General features: G+C 38.9%; 1 protein-coding gene across 3 annotated transcripts in view; it reads left to right on the forward strand.

Moving 5' to 3' along the window:
- Positions 1 to 27,151, forward strand: part of INO80 (INO80 complex ATPase subunit) — a 134,350-nt gene that overhangs the window by 46,410 nt on the left and 60,789 nt on the right. For all 3 annotated transcript variants that reach the window (XM_010598353.3, XM_003418664.4, XM_023558669.2), the window contains exons 8-23: positions 4,903 to 4,956; positions 5,765 to 5,968; positions 8,078 to 8,273; positions 9,131 to 9,198; positions 10,029 to 10,238; positions 10,721 to 10,801; positions 11,659 to 11,754; positions 16,719 to 16,778; positions 17,193 to 17,335; positions 18,576 to 18,660; positions 19,270 to 19,387; positions 20,563 to 20,648; positions 23,830 to 23,997; positions 24,244 to 24,377; positions 25,934 to 26,001; positions 27,007 to 27,100. In XM_010598353.3, the coding sequence (XP_010596655.1) occupies positions 4,903 to 4,956; positions 5,765 to 5,968; positions 8,078 to 8,273; positions 9,131 to 9,198; positions 10,029 to 10,238; positions 10,721 to 10,801; positions 11,659 to 11,754; positions 16,719 to 16,778; positions 17,193 to 17,335; positions 18,576 to 18,660; positions 19,270 to 19,387; positions 20,563 to 20,648; positions 23,830 to 23,997; positions 24,244 to 24,377; positions 25,934 to 26,001; positions 27,007 to 27,100 (1,865 nt within the window). The remainder of the gene's footprint in view (positions 1 to 4,902; positions 4,957 to 5,764; positions 5,969 to 8,077; positions 8,274 to 9,130; positions 9,199 to 10,028; positions 10,239 to 10,720; positions 10,802 to 11,658; positions 11,755 to 16,718; positions 16,779 to 17,192; positions 17,336 to 18,575; positions 18,661 to 19,269; positions 19,388 to 20,562; positions 20,649 to 23,829; positions 23,998 to 24,243; positions 24,378 to 25,933; positions 26,002 to 27,006; positions 27,101 to 27,151) is intronic.

A 27,151-nucleotide genomic window follows, 5' to 3' on the forward strand; every position in this document is an offset into this window, starting at 1 on the left:
AGAAATGTTAAAATCTGTTAACACATTCTGTTGAGGAGACTTCGGGGAAACGGCATGCTCATCATTGCCAATGGGAGTGCTGATTGGAGGGAACCATCATTCTGGAGGGAAGTTTGGCATTCCCTGACAAAACTACATATGCACTTATTTTCAGCCCGCCACTTCTGTTTCTAGGGCTTTACCCTGAGAATACACCTCCATCAAGACAGAAATACATGTACCCCTGTATTTGTAATTGCAAAATACGGGAAACGGTCTTAATGCCCATAATAAGAGAGTGGTTGCATAACCATGGTACATTCTCCAATGGAGTACAATATAGCTGTTAAAAAAAGAATGAAGCTCTTTCTGAGGTGATGTGGTATAATTCTAGGACATACTGTTAAGTGAGAAAAAGCAAAGCAAAACAAGTACCTGTAGTACGTTACCTTTCATGTAAGAAAGACTGGGATATAGAAAAATAAACAGGTATCTGCTCATTAGTACCAAATAATTTCCAGAAAGATAAACCAGAAACTGAAGTGACTGACTCCCTGTAGCGGGCAGGTGGGAAAGGGGAGGAATGGGAACAGACAGCAGGGATGAGGAGGGAGAGACACTTCTCTGAGTATATCTTCTTGTATGACTGACCCTTAGAATCATACAGATAGATGCAGAAATAGAGATGAGTGTGTATATATGGAGTAGTCTATGTACATACTTTTTCTAGCTCTGTCTGCTGAGAGGACCTAGAATCAATGACATCCCAGTAGCACTGGGGATGCCTGGCGCCCAAATCTTGATTTCTAAACACCTTTTTTTCTATGGTAAAAGGAACCAGTGCTCCTTGGAGAATTGGTTGATTCCAGGACCGGGGCAGTCTATAGATATATAGACTAACCCATAAATACACACCCATCTCTATTCCTGTATCTATCCGTATGATTCTAAGGGTCAGCCATACAAGAAGATATACTTAGTGTTTCCCTCTTCATCCCTGCTCTTTTGCTCCCATTCCTCCCCTTTCCCACCTGTCCCCTACTGAGAGTCAGTCACTTCAGTTTCTGGTTTATCTTTCTTGAATTTCTTTTGTACAAATAAGCAGATACCTGTTTATTTTCCTATATCCCAACCTTTCTTACATACAAGGTGACGTACTGTAGATACTTGTTTGTGTTTTGCGTTTTTCACTTAACAGGATGAGCCTGATGAAACATCTTGTGGGGCCAGAAAGTAAGGAAGGGCATGAAAAAAGATGGGAGTTGTCACAGAAACACAGGGACCCCTAATGGCCCATGCAACAATTTGAGGAACAAAATAAATCATGATAAACCAAACCAAACCCAGTGCCATCAAGTCGATTTCGACTCATAGCGACCCCGTAGGACAGAGTGGAACTGCCCCACAGAGTTTCCAAGGAGCGCCTGGTGGATTCGAACTGCCGACCCATTGGTTAGCAGCCATAGCACTTAACTGCTACGCCAACAGGGTTTCCAAATCATAATAGTATTGAATTTTAAGTCATAGAATAAGGGGAGTACTCATGAGTCCATACTGTTATAAATAAACGATTGATTAAATAGATTGGGAAGAGAGCTCTTTCTTACAGTAAAATTCCAATTAATAAATGTAGAAAGACACAAAAAATCATCGTTAGGCAAACACCACAGTAATAATTATTTCAGACCAGGTCCATTAATGGATTCTAAAATTAGAGGGCAAAAGTTTGAGGAGAAACAGGGTTTGCATAGACTCAAAGTGTTTTCTCTAAGATACGTATTAACATGAAGGGAAAGATAGTAATTATGCTGGTGAAAACTGGCAGAAATCTCCTCAACCAAGTAAGCAAAGTAAGCATCACTGGTAATTTAGATGTCAGCACCATGAGCTTTTGGATATGATGTGCTGAGAAGAACACACCGTTTCTGCGGTACTCTCCCCCAAAACGTGTAACCTTGTTTCAGTCATGAGAAAACTTTAGGAAAACCCAGATTGAGGAACATTGTATAAAACAACTCATTGGTACTTTTTAAAAAATGTCAAGTACATGAAAGAGAAAGATTGAAATGTTACAGACTGGAAGAGACCAAGGAGAAAAGCAGCTAAATGGCATGTGGAATCCTGGATGGGATCCTGGAGTAGTACAAGGACGTTAGTGGAAAAACTGACATTCGAATAAGACCTGTACGTGTGGTTAATAGCACTGTACTGATGTTAATTTCCTTTTCTTAATAATTGTCCTGTGGCTAGGGGAAGCAGGGGGAGGGATGGAATGGAACTCTGTACTATTTTTTGCAACTTTTCTGAGGGTCTAAAGTTAGTTCAGAATAAAAAGTTAGAAAAAATACACCAAGAATCATGCAAGAACTGCCATGTATCTTTTACTCCTATTTAGCAATTGTAAACAGGAATTTATTTTCTCACAGTTTAGGAGGTTAGAAGTCTGAATTCATGGTGCCCTTACTAGGGGAAAGCTTCTCTCTCTGTCAGCTCTGGAGGGATATCCTTGTCTCTCTGAGCTTCTGCTCCTGGGTGATCTGCTTGATGTCTCTCCTCCCTCTCTTTGCTTTCTTAATCTCCCTCTATATCTTGTAAGAGAGTGACTTGAGACACACCTTATACTACTTGTGTTTTATTAACATAACAAAGACAACCCATCCCCAAATGGAATTATAACCATAGGCATAGAGGTTAGGATTTATAGCACATATTTGAGGGGGTGGGGGAGACACACATTTCAATACATAGCAGTTTGCATTTTGTTTCATTTGCTTTATCATTCTCTGTATATTTCTGTGTGTTATGTATGCTGCTATTGTTTGCCATCGAGTCAATTCCAACTCATAGTGACCCTACAGGGCAGAGTAGATAGAGCTACGCCATAGGGTTTCCTAGTCTGAAATTTTATGGGAGCAGATCACCAGGTCTTTCCGCTGGGGAGTTCTGCTCACTGATGTTTCTGTTAGCAGCTAAGCATTTAGCCATTGTGCCCCCAAGACGTACTTCTCTTTTCTTCAACCATTTTGAGGGTCAGTTTGAAACTGTGCTAAATTTACTCCTAATACTTCAGTGTATGTTTCCTGAGAAAAACAACATTCTTATATATATAGCCACAGTATGGTTATCAAAATTAGGAAATTTAGTATTATCAGGTCCACAGTCTATATTCAGATTTTATCAGCTGCCCAGTAATGTCCTTTATAGCCCCCGTCCCCCGTTCAGTTCAGTATCCAATCTAGGACTACATGTTGCATGTAGTTGTTATGTCTTTTGAATCTCCTGTTACCTTTAACAGTGCCCAGCCTTTGTCTTTTATGATGTTGGGTATTAAAAAAACCTCAAAAAACAAACCCACTGTCATCTAGTCAATTCCGACTCACAGTGACCCTATAGGACAGAGTAGAACTGCCTCGTAAGGTTTGCAAGTAAATCTTGATGGAAGCAGACTGCCACATCTTTCTCCCACGGAGTGGTTGGTGGGTTCGAACCGTTGACCTTTTGATTAGCAGCCAAATTCTTAACCACTGTGCCATAGGCCTCTTATTTGGTAAAATGTCTCTCAGTTTGGGCTTGTCTTCTGTTTCTGATTAGATTCTGGTATACATTTTGGTAGAATTACTGCAGGAGTGATGAGTTGTCCTTGGTGTATCACACCAGGAGGCACAGGACGTATCTGTCCCAATATTGATGATACTCACTTTGATCCTTTAGTAAGGTGATGCTTCTCCACTGTAAAATCACTGTTTTCCACATAGTAATAAATTTTGTGGAGAGATTTTTCCTTATGAACATTCTCGATGGGATAAGTTATTAAAAAACTTGTGTAGTAGCTTGGCAGAGAGGTTTCTCATGACAAGGAATGACTGTTCAGTTGGAATATTTAGGAACCTTGGCTTTAAAGTGGCAATAACTACGTAAGAATTAATAACATTAAGTTTTTGAAAATGTCTTAAAAACTCCCCTTAAGCAGATAGTCTGAAGTGGAAATGACATTCAGGCCCTCTGTGTGTAACTTGGAGCCTTGGTAGCCCAGTGGTTAAGAGCTACAGTATGCTGTGGCTGCTAACCGAAAAGGTCAGCAGTTCGAATCGGCCAGGCGCTCCTTGGGAACCCTATGGGACAGTTCTGCTCTCTCCGGTAGGGTCACTATGAGTTGGAATTGACTCAAAGGCAATGGGTTTGATTTTTTTTTTTTTTTGGTGGGTAACCTTGAATCCATTGTTTCTTCATAATCAGGAGGAAGGGCTTTTGAACACCAGGGAGCCACTCAGCTCTGCGTTTTCTGTGTCTTCTCCTATATCAAACGGAAAATCAGTTTACTATTGAGTTGTTTTTTGTTTTTTTTTTTAAGCTGGAGTTAAAGGCACGGTAAGCTGGAGACTGGCTCGCAGGCTGTGATTCATCTTGTATTAGATCTCCCTCAGAATGTTTTGTTGGAGACGAGGAGGCGTATGTGGTGGCAGAGATTGAGTAATAGTGTCGGCTGGTTAACCCTGGTGCAGGGTAGGGCTTCTCTTCAGTCACAGACAGGAAGGCTAGCTTACCTACTCTGGGTACTCTGCTGTCTCAGCGTCTTTGCAGATTGGCCCTGGAAAGCAGTGTGTTTAATCAGGGTGGTGCCAGGTTTGGATATGTAGTTATATTTTCCTAATCTATTTTAAGCCTTATATATAACTTAAATTCTTTGCAAATGTATACAGAGGACTCTCTATTTAAAGCAGCCACAACACTAACTTATTCTTCTTAATGTTTCTTTAGTAGCTTTATGTATGGTGCTAAGACTGTATTTTTTGGATGGCTTTTAGATGTCTCTTGAAAATGTTTGGCTTAACATTTTATTTTTTGACTCGAATAAAAGACAGCCGCCGTCTACATAATCTTATAAATAAAATGAATTTTAAATGTTATTTTTTAAAATTTTAGGCCAACAAGCAGAAAGCTTCAGCTCATAACCTGTTTCTCACCAATAGCCGAAAGGTAAAATTGTAGTTTTATATTTTCTGTTTTGCTGAACTATATTCTTCTTATGATCTATTTTTGCTGTTCTTGTCTGTTGTACCCTGTTGAGGATGAATCTAATAGTACCTAAGAGAATTTCTAAGTGTTCGCAATCTGTTTCATAAATAAAATAGCTCTGGTATTTGAACCTTTTTGGGTAAGACCATTGCCCATTCTGATTCCTTTGGAGATCACTGAACCTCCCTGAACTTCAGCCTGTTCATCTACGAAGAGATGATGTCAGTACTTCTGCGTTGAGGGAAGTAATACAACTTCCTTTGAGAGTTGTCAGGATCAGATGAGATGATGTTACTAGTTGTGTTTCCCTGGGCTAGCCACTCAACCGTACTCTGTTTCCTCATCTGTAAAATGGGAATGATAATAATACCAACTTAATAGGGATTTTTTTTAAGAATAAATTAACATTTAAGCTTAGAATGGTACCTAGCATGTGAACAGTGACAGCTGTTATTCTCAGTGTGTGTGATATGCTTTGTAACCTCCCAGCACATCTCAAGTCCTTCTTAGCTATCCATTTGAGCTTTTATTTCATCTTCTAAGGCAATAAACCTGTGAATTCCTCATCTTTATTGTTATCTCGGGGTATCTGAGACTGGGTCACTGTATAGTGGCATCAGTCAGGGATTGGGGAGAGAGTGAAAGACATGCCCATAGGAGGACTGCCTGCACCAAACCAATAGAGAGCTGCTGTGTTTTAGAGCCCAGGGAGAACAGGCCCCTGCTATTGGGTCCTCCCCTGTTGTGATAACATTGCTGTTTTTTGCAGCTTGCCCACCAGTGTATGAAGGAAGTGCGCCGTGCGGCCTTGCAGGCCCAAAAGAACTGTAAGGAGACCTTGCCTCGTGCTCGCCGCCTCACCAAGGAGATGCTTCTGTACTGGAAGAAGTACGAGAAGGTGGAGAAGGAGCACCGCAAGCGGGCCGAGAAAGAAGCTTTGGAGCAGCGGAAATTGGATGAGGAAATGCGGGAGGTAGGACAAAAGCATACATTTTTGAAAGTCCTAATTACCTTAAGCAGCCATATCCAGAAATGGGTTTGTACTTCATAAATTATAAGTCTAACTAGTAAAGCTATCAGATTTTTTTATAAGGCATGACCATAGGATAGTGATGGTAGTCCAGTAAGCCAATTCGGGTTTTTTGGTTTCAATAAGGTCTTCTCCCTGATCTTCACCTCTCTTTTCTGTGCTGACTCTCCCTATTCTGTGCAGCCTTATTTCTCTTTATGTTTCTGAAGGAACATCAACAAAGAAGAAAAGAAAACAGCTTGTCTTGGCTGGTTTGGTCGCAGGTGCTAGCTATAGGTTTGATTTGTTGGTAGATCAGGGCAGGATGCCAAATTTAGGGCGAGACACAAAAGTGGACGCTAGCCCAGTTTTCCGCTTCCCCATCCCTCCCAGTCTGCAGTCTTAACCTATGACCATCACTGTTGCTAATCCGGATGTCAGCTGATCCAGGCTGTGTGTATTGTTGAGGGGAGAAAAAGAGGACACAACCATTGTGTTACCATTGGTAAATCAGTTGGGATGAATGGAGGGAAAGTTGAGGTTTGGAGAAAGAAGAGAATTAAAAGATTAGAAGATCTTTTCTTTCAGGTACAAGCAGTGCTCCTGTCAAAGTGAAGCTAAGGAGCCTCTTCTGAGCTCTTGACCTTCTCTTCTTGCCTTTGAGAATGAATATGGATTTTGTATAGTTCTCTTAGGTCCTCTGGGTAGCCTGTATCTTTGCATGCAAGGTAAATGTATCATTGAGTTAGTAAATATTTGGTGCTGGTGGGAATGCTTACTGAGTTAGAAGCGTTTGAGAGCTAGCTGCAGATCTTGAGGTTTTGCAGGCAACTTGGCTTATGACCTGGGTATGTAAGACATTCCCTGAAGTGTGCTGATAGCTGACTCATGGGGGTTATAACCATGATTATGTTGACTCATGTGGTTGTCTCTGAATTTTTGAAATAAAACTGTTTTTGACTGGTCTTTATTGTTTTCTTAGTTTATTTAAACACATGGCAGTTACTTTAGAGATGTTATCATTTTTCTTAACTGTTTTAGTTTAGGAAGGTTTCCTTTATAGCACTTCAGCTTTGGAACATGAGTACCCATTTTTAAAGTCGCTCAATTGTCTCTCAGATGAATTTTCTTCTAATTTTAATCTGCCTCAAGTGCTATAAAATTAAAGAGAAAGGATAACTTTATGTAGCACACTTTTGTAAAGTACACTTTAGGACATTTGTCTTGGCCATGTTCCTTATTTTATTATTGTTTTTCTTTTGAGGAAGTGGATCAAGGGTAAATCAGTTTATACCTCGTATGAATTATAAAAGTTATCCAAAAGTAATGACTCTTTAATTTGGTATTTAAAGCATGTGTTATTTATCATATAATCTTGGATTATTTGTTCACTTGTTTTTTTTTGTTTGTTTGTTTTCTTGCAGTACAATTTCATTTATTGACCAAATGATTATTTTGCTATTTGGTTATTTCGGAATCACTTTGAATTTATGTTTCCTACATTAAAAAAAAAGTGTGTGTGTGTGTGTGTTTGGCCTATTTTTTTCTTTATCACAAATGAACTATTAGGTTGTAGGTTCTTGGAATGCTTTCTTCCTTTGATGGACCTCTTTTTCTCAGATTGCTCCTGCATCGACTTTCGGAATATTTTATAGCTTCTACTCACTTATTTTGAGTTTTGGTGATGAAGAGCATTTGACATGTTTACATTTCTGAAAGTGATAAAGCGATATCCATTTATTTCATACATAGGTTACGAAGCAGAATATGTTGTTAGAATTTAGTTTTTGTCTCAGTTCTGTTACAAAATAGTGGTTAGCAAAGAAAAAAAGCATTTTAGACAAGTCTGATGGAGAAAAGATTTCATATTGAAGGTTATTTCTTGTGTTTAGTACCACTGTTTTGGTTATGCTAAAATTGTTCATTAGCAGTTTTTACCTTTCTAAAGGTGTAAAGGATTTGTAAACCTATATATAACCCAAAAAACCCAGGTTTGTTGAATTGTGTTGACCACTACTTGAATGTAATTGATGATTTGGCTCTTTTTCATTTTTAACTGTTTTCCTCCTTCAGGCCAAGAGGCAACAGCGAAAACTGAACTTCTTAATCACCCAGACGGAATTGTATGCCCACTTCATGAGTCGCAAACGAGACATGGGTCATGATGGAATCCAGGAAGAAATCCTGAGAAAACTGGAAGACAGTTCTACTCAGAGACAAATTGACATTGGTGGAGGTGTGGTAGTTAACATCACACAAGAGGATTATGGTGAGTCCTGAATCAGGAGTTAGAGGAAGTTAAAGTTACATACATTATTAAGGCCTAATTTTTTATCTTTATTGATAGGTAGTATTGATCAGAAAAGGGGGATCAATTGTATCGGAGTAGGGAAAGTGTGTTTATATAAAACAAGCATATAAAATAAATTTTATTAGAGAATTTGAAAAGGAAAGGATATGGTATTACAAGTTTGGGGATTATTTTTTATGTTTTGCTTTGCTGGTAGAAATAGAAAGTATTGAATTAGACGAATTAAGTGAACATGTATCCGCAGAGAAAATCATCTCTCACATAAAAAGCTGCTTGGTAATGCAAGCATAAGAAAAACTATTCAGTTGGGACATTTTTGTGACCACTCGGGAAGGGAAGAATTAAGCTGAAGTTTGAGAGGAGTTTAAGAGAGATAGTGATCAAGGTCATGTGAGTTAGGTATACAAGAGGAATGTCAAAATATCTTGAGGGCTACACATGTCTGTGTTTCTCAGCTGGAATAGGTTCACCCAGCATCAATATATCAAAACTTTGAATCCTCATTGTCTTGTTTGTGCTAGCTCTTGGCTTTGCTTCGCGAACCCAGGACTGGGAAACAGTAGAGCTAAGTCCTCTAGTGGTTTCTGTGAGCTGGTTTTGGCTCCTGGAGATCATGGCAGTCCTCTGCCTCCGTTGCACTTCCTGCTCCTTACCTCACTCAGTAAAAGAATTTGAGCCTTTCTCCTCCCCCAACCCCGGGCAGCCTAAAGATGAGTAGAACGGGAGAATCAGGGGTCCTCATGTGTTGGTATGAATCCCTTCTTTGAAGGAGATCGACTGATAAAGTGTGAGAATGTGCAAATTTTCCTTTCCAGATAGTAACCATTTCAAGGCCCAGGCCCTGAAGAATGCTGAAAATGCCTACCATATTCACCAAGCTCGGGTGAGTCTTAAAGATGAAATGATAAATTAATTGGCTCTGAAAGCACCCCACAACCTTTTACTTAAGCGGCCTTTCTTTAGTCTTAGTCACATTTTTAGTGAAAAGCATTGACCTGTGTGTGTACCTGTATGTGAGTATGTGTAGGGTTGAGGCTTATTCGTTTAAGCCTTAGGAGTGTGTTGAATTGAGGCTAGGTCAGTTTGCCTAATTTTTTTGTCCTCTTGAGTCATCATGGGTAATATGGTATGAAATTCATCATGGTGGTTTAGTGAAAAAGAGCATACTCTTTGCGTTTTAAGAGAATCATCACGTCTTGAGAAAACTGCTAAGTTACTGCTTTCTTTCACTTTGGTAGTAAGTAGCTTGCTCTCTGTTATTCGTGGTATGGGGATGTTTAATGAAATAAAAAATTACTTTGCAGTTGGATTGAATTGAGTAGAGAAAACACAGTTTACTATACTGCATAGAAGCCTTTATATACTTTTGACAGGGTCCAAGAAAAGGATGGACACAGATGTGACCTTCCCCCCACAATTCCAGTCAGTCACATTCCTTGATGTTGTAATATGGATTAGTGTATATCCATCAAAAAATATATTCTGGTGTAATTATTATATTAAATTATATTAGAATTATGCTTTGTTACAATGTTTTATGTTTTATATATAATATGATATATTACATTACAGCATCAAATTGTATAGTCAGACATTTTGTTCCAGTTATTTTTCTTAGCACAGGATAGAAATGTTGTCACTGGAGATTTTATTTACATTTGTTCTTTTCTCTTATATTTTTCTTCTAATTTTTTTTTTTTTTTTAATTTCCAGACAAGATCATTTGATGAAGATGCAAAAGAAAGCCGAGCAGCCGCCCTACGGGCAGCAAACAAGTCTGGCAGTGGGTTTGGGGAGAGTTACAGCCTGGCAAACCCATCCATCCGGGCTGGCGAGGATATTCCACAGCCCACGATTTTTAATGGCAAGTTGAAAGGTTATCAGCTGAAAGGCATGAATTGGTTGGCCAATCTCTATGAACAGGTAAATATCTGAACTGGTCATACCCACACTCTTTTGGTTGTTAAACAGTTTTCCTAAAGTCATTAGCTCAGTGTAATTATAAAATGAGCATAAGATACTATTTTAATTTCAGCCACCTTTAAAAAGCTTTATTCTTTGACAAGAGGCAGAAGGATGTCTGTATTTATAACCTGGAGAACATTTCTGTCATAAATATACTTTGCCTTAAGTGGTCTTGGTAAACCTGACTGTTTGCTTTTGTGCCTGGGTTAGATTAGCTGAAGAACAGCCCTTGGCCTGCTCATGCCATGTATTATGGTTCACAGTTGTAGCTGTAGAGTTGGCCAAAGGAATCATCATGGCATTGGATAATAGTGCTGAGGCTGGGTATCTCTAGTCACTTTTGTTTCAACAAACCTGTTGTCTTGGTCGCTTCTCTTGGCAGTGAGATGAACACCGTGTGATGGAAAGCAGAAGGTGTTGACATGTGTGTTTTTTTCCAGGGTATTAATGGCATTCTTGCTGATGAAATGGGCCTTGGTAAAACAGTACAGAGCATTGCCCTCCTGGCCCATCTGGCTGAGGTAGGTAGATGTCATTTCTCTATCTTTTTCTCTCTAGATCCTAGGGTTATTTTCTATTACTATTTGTATACTTAGTATCAGCCATTCAACAAATGATTTATTGAGAGTCATTCACTTACAAAGCACTGAGCTAGGCTCCGTAGCATTCAAAGACAGTAGGACTGATCCTTGCCCTTAAGGCCTTTACGCAGGGGCAGTATGGTGTAACGCTTTGGTTTTCGGCAGGGCTAGGACAGTTTCTGAGCATGTGTGGTTTGACCCCCCTTCCCTCATTGAGAACCACCAGTGTAGAGCAAGAGCACTGTAGTTGGATCAGAAGAGCTGACCCCACATCTCAGCCTGACCCTTAGTAGCAGTATAAACTTGGGCAAGTCATGGAACCTCTTTTGAACTGACTTTTCTTTAACTATCTGAGGTTTAGTTCCGTCTTCTGTAAAGTGGGAGTCATATCAAACCTTGTAGGAATTTTGTGAGAATTAAATGAGAAATTATGTGTAAAAGCACTTTGAAAAAAGCTAAAACTCTATACCAGTTAAATAGCAGAATTGCTAGGATACCCTAGTATGGGGAAGATAACACGTGTAAATCAGTATGTCATCATGCTTTGCGAACGATATAAATTAGAACCTGAAAGAGGTCAGGGGAGGGAGAAATCACTCGGGATTTTTTCTCAAGATATATGCGAGCAACTTTATTGCCTATGTTGTCATTATTAACATAGAATATTATTGGATTTGAAGATTTCCTTTGCTATAATGTGATTCCCATTCTTAAACTGCTTTTGTCATTAATTATAATTTTGAATTAAATATTTTCAGTTTTCCTGCAGTTGGGTGACCCATTTTTTTCTGTTGCAGAGAGAAAACATTTGGGGACCTTTCTTAATAATTTCACCTGCTTCTACACTTAACAATTGGCACCAGGAGTTCACTAGATTTGTGCCTAAGTTTAAGGTAAAAATAAATCCAGCAAAAAGCTCTGCTGCTTTTTAAAATAAACTTCCTGATTCTTCTTTTGCTGCCCCACTGATTTATTTAGTTGCTTATAATAGTTGTAAATTTCTTATGCTGTTTCCAAAATACTTTGTATGTATTTCCTATAAAAGTTACTGATAGGAGCAAGAAGAGAGCATAGTGTATCTTTATATTTCGTAAGCGGGAAAGCCACAGACCAATTTGAGCGCCTTGCTGCATTAGGCCATATGAATTGATACTTCTGGTCTAGCTGTCATAATAGAAGATATCTATCTTGCTGATTTAACGTAGATTTGGGCAAATCATATAATCGGGTCAAATGTCCTCTAAATTTATGGCATTGTTCCTTCTGGCCTCCAAATATATTCATAAAATGGATCTCCTTGATTCGCCAAAGCCACATCTTTGGTCTCAGTCCAGGTTGTAATGTTTAAAGTAGGTAATGTGAAAGGTGGTTTAACTAATTCAGAGGAGAAGAATTCAGGCAGGAGGTAATCAGCAGGGAATATACCGTGTCAGGTTGGGTGAGATGTGGACAAGATTCGAACAGGAGATTATTATGGAAAGTGATAGATAAGAAAGAATGGGTGGGATTTATAAAATTGTTTGCAAGTAAAAAGGGAAAATGAATTAAGTGTTATAGTGATAATGAAGACCCATGGTGAGGATTTTATGGGGGTTATGTATCCGGGGATGTTGCCATGATCTCTGTGATTTGGGTTCTCCAGTAGTAGTCGCAGATTGCACGTAGCGGGTGGGAGGCAGTCTCCTTCTGGCTTATGGTCCATAAGGAGTAGGAACACCTGGGGTATCCCACTTTGGGGCAGCTTTGTGACTGTGGTGGTTCCACCTTCGTGGCTGACTTGCAAATTTAGAAGCTGTTTACAAGGCACCTTAGGTCTGTTGCTTGACTTGACTGACTCGTTTTCACTTTTCTAAAAAAGTGAGATCATTCTAAGGTAATTTGTTGAATATGTAGTTTCTTCAGTTGTTGGCCATGTGGAATGTGGAGATCGCCATCATTCTTCTTCCTTTTTTTTTTTTTTGGTGTTTATTTGTGTGTTTCTTCTTTTTGCCCCATTCATGTGATGTTTGGTACATGTTGAATAATCACGAAGTTGAGAATACAGTCTTAAAAATTTCTACCAAGCCACTTAAGTTTTCAGTAGTCCTCCGCTGGCCAGTAGATGGCACTGTGATATTACTTATGTCACTGGCACCTCTCCTTTGACTTTGTACCTAAGCTTGAAATCGAGTTTTCATTTATATATTGAACCTAGCTTTTGGTACTCTAGTTTTAAAAAATAAACCCACTGCCATGGAGTCGATTCCGACTCATAGTGACCCCATAGGGTTTCCAAAGCTGTAAATCCTCGGAAGCGGACTGCTACATCTTTCTCCCTAAGAGCCACTGGCAGCACCAGTTTAGGGGTCAGTAAACTGTGACCCATGGGCCAATTCTAGTGGTCACTGTTTTTTTACAGTCTCTGAAGTAAGAATGGTTTTTACATTTTTAAATGGCTGATAAGGAGGTCAAAAGAAGAAGCATATTTCATGACACAGGATATATGAAATTCAAATATATATGTATTGGAACACAGCCACACTCTTTTTTAATGTTTTATTTATGGCTTCATTCACACTACAATGGCAGAGTTGAGTAGTTGTAACAGAGACCATATGGCCTGCAAAGCTTAAAATATTACTATCTGGCAATTTATAGAAAAACTCTGCTGACCTTTGCTCTAGTTGATCCATTAACGTTAATCCTTTAAAACAAAATCAAACCTGTTAAACCATTAAGTCAGTTCTGACTGTAGTGACACCTTCCTGTGTTACAGGGTAGAACTGCCCTGTAAGGTTTTCTTGGCTGTAATCTTTACAGACACTGATTGCCAGGCCTTTCTTCTGCATTGTCACTGGGTGGGTTCAAACAGCCAATCTTTAGGTTAGCAGCTGACTGCAAATTGCTCGCACAGCCCAGGCACCTGTTATTCCTTTAGATTGTCAGAAACGTGTTCACTTTCCTAGGGAACCTTGTTAGGGTGTAGACTCTGCTCAGGTTTAAAGTGCACTTTCATTCCTAAGATACTTAGATCTATGATGCTAACAGTCTGAAAGTTTATTTGGCAGGTCTCAGAGTAACGCTCTGTTTATGGTTCTAGATACGATTGGTGCCTCCGACTTCTTCTTTTCCCATGAGACGTGATTTACTTTTTTTATGTAGTTAGTGTACCATTTTTTATTCCTGAAATTGATTATTCTGCCCTCTTATTTTTGTTGGTTTTGCCCAGGGATTTATCAGTTTTATTGGTCTTTTCAAAGAATGAACCTTTAGCTTTCGGAGTTATTTATTATGTTTCCTATTTTATTTATTTCTGCTCTATCTGTATTATTCCTTTCCACTTTCCTTATAAACTTTTTTCTCTTTTTAATGTCTTGCGTTGGAGCTTAGATTGTTGATTGACCGCCTTTTCTAATGCATGCGTTTAAGGCTATAAATTTCCCTCCAAGCATGGCTTTAGCCATTCAGAGTCACATTTTCACCGTCTTCCAGTTTGAAGTAATTTCTGTCTTTCATTGCAAGTTCTTCTTTGATCTGTAGGTTATTTAGAAGCATAGTTCTTAATTTCCAAATAAAGGAGAACTTTCTAGGTATCTTTTTGTTATTAATTTATAACTTAAATCCACTGTGACAAAAGAACATGCTTATTATTTTAATCCTTTGAAATTTATTGAGCCTTGCCTTTATGGCCAGGCATATGGCCAGTTTTTGTAAATGTCTTGTGAGTGTTTAAAAATAATGTGTATTCTGCAGTTGTTGAGTGCACTGTTCTACATATGGCGATTAGCTCAGGTTTGTTAATTTGCTGTTATTCTTCTGTATCTTTACTGATTTATTTTTGTTTGCCTTTCATGTCACTGACTATTAAAATCTATCATGAGGAATGAGTTTGTTCATATTTCTTTTTTCCTTTCTATTTTGTTTATATATGTGTGTGCCCTGGTGGCACACTGGTTAAGAGCTCAGTTGCCAGCCAAAAGGTCAGAAGTTCGAATCCACCAGCTGCTTCTTGGAAATCCTAGGGGGCAGTTCTGCTCTGTCCTGTAAGGTTGGAGTTGGAGTAGACTCAACAGCAGTGGGTTTGGGTTTTTTTGTGTGTGTGTGTGTATGTATATATATAGAGAGAGAGAGAGAGAGAGGCTGTGAAATATATACAAATTTGGAATTATTCTATTTTCTTGGTGAGTTCAACATTTTAGTAATATGAAATTGCCCTCTATAAGATTTTGCCTTAAAATCTATATTCTCTGATGTTAAATGCATCCACTAGCTTTCTTTTGGTTAGTTTTTACATATCTTTCCCTTCCTTTTACTTTCAGCCCTTCTCTAGTCTTACTTTTAAGGTGTATTTCTTGCCTTTTATTTGGAGTATATGTGCTTACTTTTAATGTAATTATTAATGTGTTAGTTTACAGTCTGCTGCCTTGCTGTTTGCTTTCTACTTATTTCACTTGTTCAGTTTTCCTTTTTTCTTCCTTATGTTCTTCTGGGTTGGTTATATTTTATTATTTTCCTCCACCTGTTAGCTTTAGTTACATATTCTTTTACTGTCCTTTAGTAGATACCCTGTAGATTACAATGTACATCCTGGGCTTTTTTAAAGCAATATAAATTAATAGTGTTACTACTTTCCAGACAATACAAGGACCTTAGTACATTTTAACTACACCCCCTCCTATAGACTACATGCTTTTTTTTGTGTATATTTTTTAAAATATTTTAAACCCCGTGAGACATTATTATTATTAGCATTTATTTAGATGTATTTATATTACTCACATATGCACCATTTTCGTTGATCTTCATTCCTTCTTACATATTTGAGGTTCCATCTGGGATTGTTTTCCTTTTGCTCCGAGAACAGCTGTTTGTATTTCCTTTATCATGAGTGTGCTGGTGATGATTTATCTAGGTTTTTATTAGAAAATGTCTTTATCTCACCTTCAGAAGGATTTTTTCTGAGTATAGAATTCTAGGATGGCGTTTTTTTTCAGCACTTTGAGGATAACGTTCCATTGGCTTTTTAAAAAAATCAAGTGTCACTCTTATTGTTCCCTCCTTTGGAAGGTATATTAGTGAACTACCCCAGAGTTTACTGGCTTAAAATAATATTTATTATCTTAGTTTCTATGGGTTAGGAGTTTAGGAAAGGCATAGCTGTCTGGTTCTGATTCTGAGTCTTCTCCTGAAGTTGCAGTCAGGATGTCGGCAAGGGCTGCAGTCATCAGCTGGCTTGACTGGGGTTGGAGGATCTTCTTCCAAGATTGCTCAGTCACATGTGTGTTGCCAGGAGGCCTTGGTTCCTCACAACATGGTCCTCTCCACAGGAGAGGTCCTCGTGACACGGCAGGTGGCCTCTAAGAGAGCAAGCGAGGAGGAATGGTGGTGCCTTTTAAGATCTTGTCTCTGAAGTCACATTGCTTCCCATTTACCAGAGTCTCTTCTCCTTGAAGTAGAGCTTTTGTCTTGTGGGCCCTGTGTCCCTAAAAAAGCTCTGCTCAGTTTCTTAGACTCTCAACTAGAACTTGTGAAATGGACAGTCATCCTTGGGGGAAGAAGTGTATTATATGCTGTGTTTATCTCACTTGGCTTCCTTTCTTTTCTGGAACTTGGCTTTGTAGTTCTTCATCGTCTGAGTAGCTCTCTGATGCCTTCAAACAGGTGTGGTGGTGTGTGGTGTGTGTGCGTGTGCGCGCGCACGTGCATATGTTTTTGCTTAGTCAGCAGGAGAATTGGTCACATCACCTAGACCACCATTGGCAAAGAAACAACTCCTGTATTTATTCTATTAGCTTTTTAAAAATTATCCTGAATAGTCTGTGGTGATAGTTTTCAGATTATTAGTAGAAAGTAATCTGCATGTTGGCTTTTTCCCCAGGTGCTTCCATACTGGGGAAACCCTCATGACAGAAAAGTCATCAGGAGGTTCTGGAGTCAGGTAACTGTTAGCTTACGTATGTAAACACACCTGTAGTTATTGTTTCTCCAGTTATTGGAATAATTTCTAACATTTAAGGTACATGTGATATATGTTTCTGGGCACTGAACAAGAGCACCCGTTTTTTTTTTTTTTCCTTCTGATACATGCTTGTCATTTTACTGGCTATCAGCTGAACTTGAAGTCCAATATTAAGTTTCTTTAATAAGCTGAGGACTACTTTTTAGCATAGTGATTAAGATGACTGCTTTAAGAATAGTTATCATTCAGTTCACCGCACATCTCCCTACCATGTGGGAGAAACACATTTTTAGAGCTATCTTAAACTTGGCCCTAGAAAACGCAGCCCATAACTCATTACGTATTATGAATTGCCAGGTGTCTTTTTCTCACCCTTCCCTTTCCTATTTACAGAAGACCCTCTACACTCAGGATGCTCCGTTCCACGTGGTTATCACCAGCTACCAGCTGGTAGTGCAGGATGTGAAGTATTTCCAGCGGGTCAAGTGGCAGTACATGGTCTTGGATGAGGCCCAGGCACTCAAGAGTAGTTCCAGGTAACATGAGGAGGAGCAGTAGTAACCCAACGCCATAGATGGGGGCCAAAAAATAATGTGTGTGCGTACATGCACGCGTGTGCACACGTGCTTATGTGCGTGCGTGTGTGTGTGAAGATCAAGAACGTTTCAGAGTATGGCCTAAAATAATCTCTGCATAAGCCATGTACCTGACCAGAAGGCAAAAATTCCCTTTTGCATTTTTCTCGGGACACAAATATTATAATGCTTAGAATGCAAGGATTTTTCTTGACTTCTACCCACCTACTCAATAATTATAACATTTAGATACGTGTTTTTTCTTCTAAGAAAATTTCCGTAGCAGAAGTCGTCTCTGCCCTGTCTTTGAGAGATTATTTCTTAGGAGATTTGAGTAGGAAGTAGAATGTTACATTATGTGGATTGGAGATGCTTCTGTTTTATGTAGGTTGTCCCATTCCCTGGATGGTTGTTAGACCTCCACAGGAATTAGAGATTATATTTTTTAATAAAATACGTTTAAAATATTCTAATACCTTTAAGGTCCAACTGAATAGTGAGGGCTTAGGTGTAAAAAAAAAAAGAATTCTCACGTTTGATGTATTTATATTAGCTCTTGGATGGCTCATGGTAGTTTCTTAAAGGTTGATGTTCACTGGCAAGGGTAGTATTTTCCATGGAACTCTCTGTCCTCTGAAGGGCATTGCTTCGTATTGCACTCTTTCAAAGGGGAGGACATGTCTGGCCAGGATCACTAGAGACTCACTTCTGTTTTCTTCTCATACCCTTCCCCCTTTCTCTTCTGCTCCCTCCAAAGCTTTAAATCTGGAAGCACACAGATTAATAATTTTAAAGCTTTCTACCTACAGATAACTAGCTTCTACTTAAATGGCTTCTAACTAAACTGGCCAAAGATAATAGAAGACTCTGTCAAGCAAGAAAGAACTCTACTTCGTTTGAGGGATGTTGTTTTTCTAAGCTCTAACGCCACGTTTTCAGTATGTTGTTGTTATTAGTTGCTGTCGTGTCAATTCTGACTCACGGCTAACCCATGTTTTCAATATAGAGGAGTCAAATCCTCGTAAGTTTCCTGTCCTCAACCTTGTTGAATAATATCTTTCAGTTGTGTGCATGCTGAAGTACTTGTTCGAGTCATTGTTATTTTTTTCAGGAAGTATTTTTAGAAGTATTGGTTCTTAGTAGGCTAATTAAAGAAAGATTTACTGCTAATGTAGAATTTCTAACTTATTTTATTGGACAGTGTCCGTTGGAAGATCCTCTTGCAGTTCCAGTGTCGGAATCGGCTCTTGCTGACTGGGACGCCCATTCAGAACACCATGGCAGAGGTAGGCTCCAGTCAAGGCCCTCGGGCTATGTCTGTGCTAAACAGAATGGCTCTGTAGCAAAGAATTCTTTGCCTGTGCCCCATTGGAGTGATATGCCCATGTAAAAGGAAGGAAGAATTTGAACCTAGCTTGCTTTAAGTGGTCTTTTAGGCATCAGTGCTATTCTCTTATTCTCTGGCATAATGGCCATGAATTATTTTATTACTCTGTCTTTACGTAACGAATAGTGACCACATCAGGAAAGGCTACCCATCTAATGCAGCGGTGTTTCCATACTAAAGTTGAAAAGTGGTATTCCTTATTACTGAGAATAGCCTTCCTTTTTGAAAAGATAATTGATCATCTCAAAGAGGAGTCAAAAAACTTTTCCTGTAAAGGGCCAGGTAGTAAATAATTTAGGCTTTGCAGCCCATATGGTTACTGTCGCAGTTATGCAATTTTGCTGTTGTAATGTGAAAGCAGCCCTTGTTGATACATTTACTTTCTCTCTCATGCACGTGCCTAGACACAGACATACATGGCTGCACTTCCTCTCTGCACGCCTTCGTGTATTCTCATACACTGCCTGCTTGTGGCCGCACAGCCGTTTCATTTTTCCTTTGTTTCCAGCTCTGGGCTCTGTTACATTTCATCATGCCAACATTATTTGATTCACATGAGGAATTTAATGAATGGTTTTCCAAGGATATTGAGAGCCACGCCGAAAACAAATCTGCCATTGATGAGAGTGAGTAGTGTTAACGATCTTTCTTACTTTTTTCGTACCTGTAAGTGTAGGCAACTAAATAATTATATATTTCCTTCTCTGTGGAGACTTTTTTTCCAGTATCTATAGAAGAGGAGCCCTGGTAGTGCACTGGTTAAGCATTCAGCTGCTAACCAAAAGGTCAGCGGTTCAAACCCACCAGCTGCTCTGTGGGAGAAAGATATGGCAGTCTGTCAGCTTTCATAAAAGATTACAGCCTTGAAAACCATATGGGGCAGTTCTACTCTGTCCTGTAGGGTCGTTATGAGTCGGAATTGACTTGATGGCAACAGATTTATTTTTTTGGTAAACACAGAAGGGTCAGGGAGATAAACTGTTCTTCTCTTATAAAATAATTGTTATGTACTTTGCATATATTGTAAATGAGTCAGGAAAAGATGAACATAGATGATGCTGGCCCTGTCTTAACTATTTATCAAGACAGAATAGGCAGAGTTCAAAGAGTGCTACATTTCGGCCCACAAGTACCCATTTTCCAGATAGATTTGAAATTCATATCAAAATCATGTTTTAACAGAATGGTTTTTCTCTGATACTAAAAAAAGAAATTATTAGAAGGATTATTTTTGTTATTTTCCGTATATATTAGGATTTGTTTCTATTGTGAGCATTTTTTAACCTTGTTTATGAATACTTTTAAACTTGTTGAATGACGTCTGACTGGTTTTAGGAGAGTTTTGAGATGCTTATTACATAGACTTGAACTGATGCCTACTTTCTGTTAGAAAAATCCTTAAGTATTTTCTTATACTGTACATTGTTAATTTGTTTAAAGCCTTTGAAAGATGATTTTGGGGGAATACTGGGAGTCCAGATAGCTTGCATTAGACCTGTATGAGAACCTTATTATTGGTAAAAATGTACCTGAAACACTCTAAAAGTGAATTCTAATGAAAATATTGTGGTCCTCATTGATTTGCACTGAGTAAATAAGAGTCAGATGGTTTTGCCTAACTTGCTGTGCAATAAGATGCTATAGAAAATCCAAATTCCTTGGATTCCTCCTACTTGGGAAAAAGATTAAGTTCTACTCTTTGAGAGAATCATTGAGTCAAAAGGTGTTTGTAGGAGGGTATATGTTTTTGGTTGTTTATGTTAAATCAGTGTATTATTTTGGGGGCCTCCTGGCATTTCAGATCAACTCTCTCGCTTACACATGATCCTGAAGCCTTTTATGCTAAGGAGAATCAAGAAGGATGTGGAAAATGAGTTGTCTGACAAGGTAAGGAAAGAAGACCTTGTGAGTGTAAGCCTTAATTTATCTTAATCAATTTAGGACTCCAGGAGAGGAGAGGTACAGGAGTCCCTGAATATATGTTTAGTCAAGCAGTAACTAGGTTGTTTGCGAGAAGACCTTTAAAACTTGAATAGATCAAAGTACTTAAAATGAGTTGCTAATCACGTCAAGTAACATTTTTTCTTCCTGTTGTTTTAAACTTTTTATTATGGAGTTTTTGAAACATTACAAAAGTAGAGAGAGTACTATAACAAACCCTCTTTTACCCATCATCTAGCTTCAACAGTGATCAGCTCCTGACCATCCCGCCCCTCTTGATTGTTCTGAAGCAAATCCCAGGTGTCATATCACTTAGAAATACTTCCGTTTGTATCTCTAAATATTTTTTTAAGTACATAGCCACAAACCGTTAACGCCTCTACTAAAAAAGATACTAATCACATTGTATTATCACATATCTAGTCATTACGCAGATATCCCCATTGCCTTTGTGTGTGTGTGTGTGTGTGTTTTAAATTTACAAGTTTGTTGAAATCAGGATCCAGGCAAGGTCCACATGTAGCATCTGGGTGGTATGTCTCATAAGTATCCTTTAATCCCTCCCTTTTTTTTCCCCTTGCATTTCTTTGTTCCATCGTTGTGGTGTTGTCTGACATACCCCTCTTTCTGCTGTATTTCTGCTGAAAGTTAGATTTAGAAGTTTTAATGTGCTTCAGGTTGTACCATTAAAAAAAAAAAATACAAAGCCAGTAATTTTGGTTCATAAATATCTTTTCTGGAATCCTAGACTGATGTAATTTTCTCGTCTCCTGTGAGTTCTTCTACCATGTTTCTTCTTTTTCTTGACTTCCCAATTTTTGGGGGGTTTTCCTATCTTTCACAGATTGTACCTCTTCTCACAATTCTACTATCTGCCTGTAGGGTTTCTTGCCAAATTCTTAATAATTTCAGGGTGATTTTTCTCTATCTGGGAGGCTGAGTCACCTTGAAATTGATGACTCCCTGGAAGATTGTAGTGGGGATGTACATCTACTCCAGAGGGAGGAGGAGCAGTATAACTTTATGTTTTTAAAAATAATAATTTTTTTTTTTTTTTAATTTTGATGACTGTGAAACTGGCTGATTTTTAACTAAGAGTCATAGTAGCAGTATAACACAGATGTACCTGATAGAAGGAAAACACTTTATTACAGAATGAGTCCTTGAGGCTTTTGATTTAGAAAATATTTTTAAAAACAACAGCAGTATCGTAATTTCTGTTATTTCGTGGTTAATAGGGAGGTGATCAGAAGATGTAGCATGGTTCACAGTATAAATTTCTTAAATATCATTTAATGTTTCTGATCTTATCATTCAAAAATACACATTTATTGAGCTCTTATTGCCTGCCAAGCACTGGTCCATAACCATACAGCCTTCAGGCTTCATCAAGCTTCCAAGGGAGAGAATACATAAATAAGTATAATACTGTGTGATAGAGGGTACAAGGACTGTCTGTATGAACTATACTGGGAATAAAGATAAGGAAGTAATTCTGCTAGGGAAGGTTGGAGAAGGCATCAAAGCAGAGATGACATAGGAACTAGGTCTTAGATAATAACTTGGCATTTACTGCGATAACATGGTAGAAAGGAGGTGCCAGGCAACAAGACCAGCATGAACAAAGGTGGAGTAGAATTCAAGTCTGTAGCATGTTTAGAACATTCAGACCATTTTGGCTAAGATGTTAGGAAGGCATGGTGATAATGAGATGGGACAATAAGAGTAGGTTAGATTATGGAAGATCTATACCTAGGTGAAAAGTTTTAATGTTTTTACTAGAGACAATCATGTCCGTTAAAGATATTTCAGCAGTTGAATTACTTTGTAAGACCTGTGTGGAAAGTACATTAGAACCAGGAGAGACTGGAGGCAGGAAGACCCCAAAATAATAGTAATCTAGACTAGATGTGATGAGGGCCTACGTTAAAAAAAAACCAAACCCATTGCCGTCGAGTTGATTCCGACTCAAAGCGACCCTATAGGGCAAAGTAGAATTGCCCCATAGAGTTTCCAAGGAGCACGTGGTAGATTTGAGCTGCTGACCTTTTGGTTAGCAGCAATAGCACTTAACCACTATGCCACCAGGGTTTCCAGGCCTGCATTAAGGCAGTATAAATGGTCAGAAAGGGTTGTTGTTCTTAGGTGCCATCAGGTCGGTTCCAGCTCAACCCTGTGTACAACAGGGCGAAACACTGCCCAGTCCACTATTCTCACAATAACTGCTATGCTTGAGTCCATTGTTGTAGCCACTGTGTCAGTCTGTCTTGTCGAGGGTCTTTGTCTTTCTTTGCTGATCCTCTGACTTACCAAGCATGATGTCCTTCTCCAGGGACTGGTCCCTCCTGATAACATGTCCAAAGTACGTAAGACAGAGTCTCATCATGCTCTCTCCAAGGAGCACCCCCATTGTACTTCTTCCAGGACATACTTGTTTGTTCTTCTTGGCAGTCCACAGTATATTCAGTATTCTTCACCAACACCGTAATTCAAAGGCGTCAGTTCTTTTTCAGTCTTCCTTATTCATTGTCCAGCTTTCACATGCATAGGAGGCGACTGAAAATACCATGGCTTAAGTCAGGCACACCTTAGTCCTCAGAGTGACATCTTTGCTTTTTAGCACTTTAAAGAGGGTAGTTAGAGGTAAAGTTTCAATTGAGGTGAGGGATTTACAAAATGGTAGACATGAGGTGTGAGGGAGAGAGAAAAATAAGAGCTGACTGAAATTTTCTCTTTGGGCAGCTAAGTGAATGGTAATGCTGTTAACCAATTTAATGACTTGTGGAGAAGTTTTTATTTCTCCTGCGTCACATACACAATTGCTACAAACCCTCTTGAGTGGCGCTGTTATGGTAGGTAGTTGAAACTATGGGGCTGGCATGTTTGGAAATATCACTGTGGTGGGTGATGCTATAGGAAATGGAAGAGATTGCCCAGGGAGAACATGTAAGTGACAGGCGAAGAGGGTCAAGGAAAGAACGTCTTCTGTGTGATTGTCCATATCACAGCTCTACAGAGAAATTGAGTTCACATCTGTGTATTATTTTCTTAGTAATCTGCTTTACATGTGTTTTCAACTTTCTTACAAACTGTATTTCCAAATATGATTGATCTTTCTGATTTGTAGATTGAGATTCTGATGTACTGTCAACTGACCAGCCGACAAAAGCTGCTATATCAGGCACTGAAGAACAAAATTTCCATTGAGGATTTATTGCAGTCTTCTATGGGCTCTACTCAGCAAGCACAGACCACCACCAGCAGCCTCATGAATCTGGTCATGCAGTTTAGGAAGGTAAAAACTTGGGTTAGCTAAGAAAAAGGCTCTATCCTTAATGCCAAATAAACTAAGGATGTCAGTGCTCTGTTGTTATGATGGTTACAAGAACTGATTAAAGTAATATTGTTAAAAAGAGATGAAAATGGGAAAGCATGCTTTCAGAAAGGTAAACATTCAGGATTTGAGAGTTCGTCATCGTTTCACAGAGTGATTGATATCTGCACATGAGAATGTTGTCTTAACCATTTCTCTTCCTCTTAGGTATGTAATCACCCAGAGTTATTTGAACGGCAAGAAACATGGTCTCCATTTCATATTTCCCTAAAGCCATACCGGATCTCAAAGTTTATCTACCGTCATGGGCAGATCAGGGTTTTCAACCATTCACGAGACAGGTGAGTATATCTGTTTATCTGTTTTTAATTAATTTAATATCTGTTAACCATAAGAAGGAACCCTGGTGGCACGGTGATTAAGAGCTACTGCTGCAAACCAAAAGGTCGACAATTTGAATCCACCAGCCACTCCTTGGAAACCCTGTGGGGCAGTTCTACTTTGTCCTGTATGGTCACTATGAGTCGGAATCAACTCGACGGCAGTGGGTTTGGTTTTTTGTTTTTTTGGAACCATAAGAATGTTTTTGTAATTCGGGTTTTTGTGTCTTAGTAGATAAATTTAGCAAACGGTTTTTTTGAGTTTCCCAATGAGGTATTTAAGCAAAGGTTGGACAATTATTTGTTGAGGGATCTTGTGGTAGGAATTTGAGCACTATTAAGGGTTTAACTACATGGCCTTAAAGGCTCTATCTGCTTCTAGTTGTCATCTTCTTTTCTTAGCTTTTCTGAATTAGGAACGTGCACCTGTATGCAAATTAAGTGTACTTACACCAAGAGAGAATGACAAATGTCTCTGCCTTGGTACTGAAATTGGTTCATCATATACAGTAAAGCTTGGTTGTGTGTACATGAATATATGACATTTGTGGAAAACTGGTATATTACCCGTGTTTATGGTCAGAAGTGGTTTATTTTGCTCTTGAATTAGCATTTGTTAGAGATCTAATTAGATTTCAGATTGTCAAATTTATCTTCTGAGGCTGTTGGAGAGTTGAAGTAGAGTACTCTGCAGTCATTTCAGAGTTAGCAATACAGATTTGGTGAAGTGGTTGTGACCGAAAGTATGTTAGAGACCACTTCCATTCCACTCTGCACCTCAGAGTTAGGTTGGTCCTGGCTTCTGGACTTTTTAACAAGCTCCCAGAGGATTCTGATGCATACCCATGTTTGAGAACAATAGATTAGAAAGTTCCTCCTCATCAGAAAACAGTACTGTCAGAATAATCAAGAATATTTAGTCTGATGCAACTGAAATTGAGACCTGTTTCTTAGGTTTAATTTTAAGAGTTCTTTGTCTGTGATAGTGCCAGGCTAATTCTTAACTAGATGAGCAGGGGGAAGTCAGCCAGAGCTGTAGTGCTTTTTGCTTAATTTAACCAAACCAAACCCAGTGCCGTCAAGTCGATTCCGACTCATAGCGACCCTATAGGCCAGAGTAGAACTGCCTGCCCCATAGAGTTTCCAAGGAGCGCCTGGCAGATTTGAACTGCCAATCCTTTGATTAGCAGCTGTAGCACTTAACCACTATGCCACCAGGGTTTCCTTGCTTAATACAGTGCATGATAATTTGCAGTGCTGGAATTGTGACTCTCTGAAGTAAAATGAGACTGTATGGAACTGGTATTGTCTATATGTGTATCTATATAGACACACCTTTATTAAGTATTACTACTTTCTGATATTTATGCCATAATTTTAGCCTGGTCACTTGACAACAGCTACTTTAAACTCTTAAAGGTAGAAACAGGTTCAAATCTAAAAGATTGTCTTCAATTTGGAACCTACAGTCTAGTTAACTTCCTAATATTTATATTTTGTTTGGATTTATTTTGCAGGTGGTTAAGGGTTCTTCTGTCTCCATTTGCACCAGACTATATCCAGCAGTCTCTCTTTCACAGAAAAGGTAGGTGTCTTAATCTTTGCGAGGGAAGGTATGTCAAGGATTTATCAGAGTGTTTTTTCTTTTGTTGAGTAACTGATTTGAAACTGGTAGTGGTTTTGCCTCATGCTAGACCTTTATTAAGTCTTAACCTTACTAAGATTAAAGTAAATTGGTGGTCTTTATCTATAAAACAAACAAAAAAACCCGTTGCCATCGAGTTGACTCATAGCGACCCTACTGGACAGAGTAGAACTGCTCCATAGGGTTTCGAAGGAGTGCCTCGTGCATTTGAACTGCCGACCTTTTGGTTAGCAGCCATAGCTCTTAACCACTACGCCACCAGGGTTTCCAAATGGAAGATTCCCTTGCAGCTGAGTAAAAGGACCTCTCGGATTCAAACCCAGGATCTTCTGTTTACTAGACAGGCGCTTTAACCAACTAATCCACAGCGCCAATGCTCTTCATCTGTAGGCTCTGTGATAACGTGGCCATGACAAGAAGCAATAGAAAATGGTTACATTAGCCTTCTACATCTTTATTTTATACCTGGCTCTTCTTAAAAATGTCTTACCCATGAAACTTGACAAAGTCAGTGAAACTCTATTATTAACTAGGGACTAATTTCCTCCTCCTCAGCCTAAGAAAAAAGGAACTACTCAACTTTGAAAATTGCTCAAAGTGTTGAGGGCAAGGTTGGGAATCTTTCATCTCTGTCTCTCTGTTTTTTCTTTTTATTTCTACTCGCATATTAAGAAGAGAGGGCAGTTAGCCAAGGGACCAAAAACCCTAAAGATAATTGATGAACCAACTCTATTCTGGCCTATGTATTCCACGTCTCATAGGCCTGCCTCTTCTACCTGTGATTGCAGTACAAAGATATGACCCTAACTTCCATCAGGGTGACTAGGTGGGAATCTTTAGAATATAAATGTCTTTTGGTTTTTAGGTAAAATTTCAGCAGTTCAGCAGGCTTGAGTACTGTTTCTTGCTTTGCTTTCCATTTAACTTCGTCCTTTGACATTCCAGGTGTTAATGAAGAAAGCTGTTTTTCTTTCCTTCGATTTATTGATGTATCTCCATCAGAAATGGCAAACCTCATGCTTCAGGGACTTTTGGCCAGGTGAGGAGTTTGCTTACTGTTTGATGGGAGTAAACAGGGACAGAGGTTGGA

This window comes from Loxodonta africana, chromosome 10, assembly GCF_030014295.1.
Source record: "Loxodonta africana isolate mLoxAfr1 chromosome 10, mLoxAfr1.hap2, whole genome shotgun sequence".
NCBI classification, from domain to species: Eukaryota; Metazoa; Chordata; class Mammalia; order Proboscidea; family Elephantidae; genus Loxodonta; species Loxodonta africana.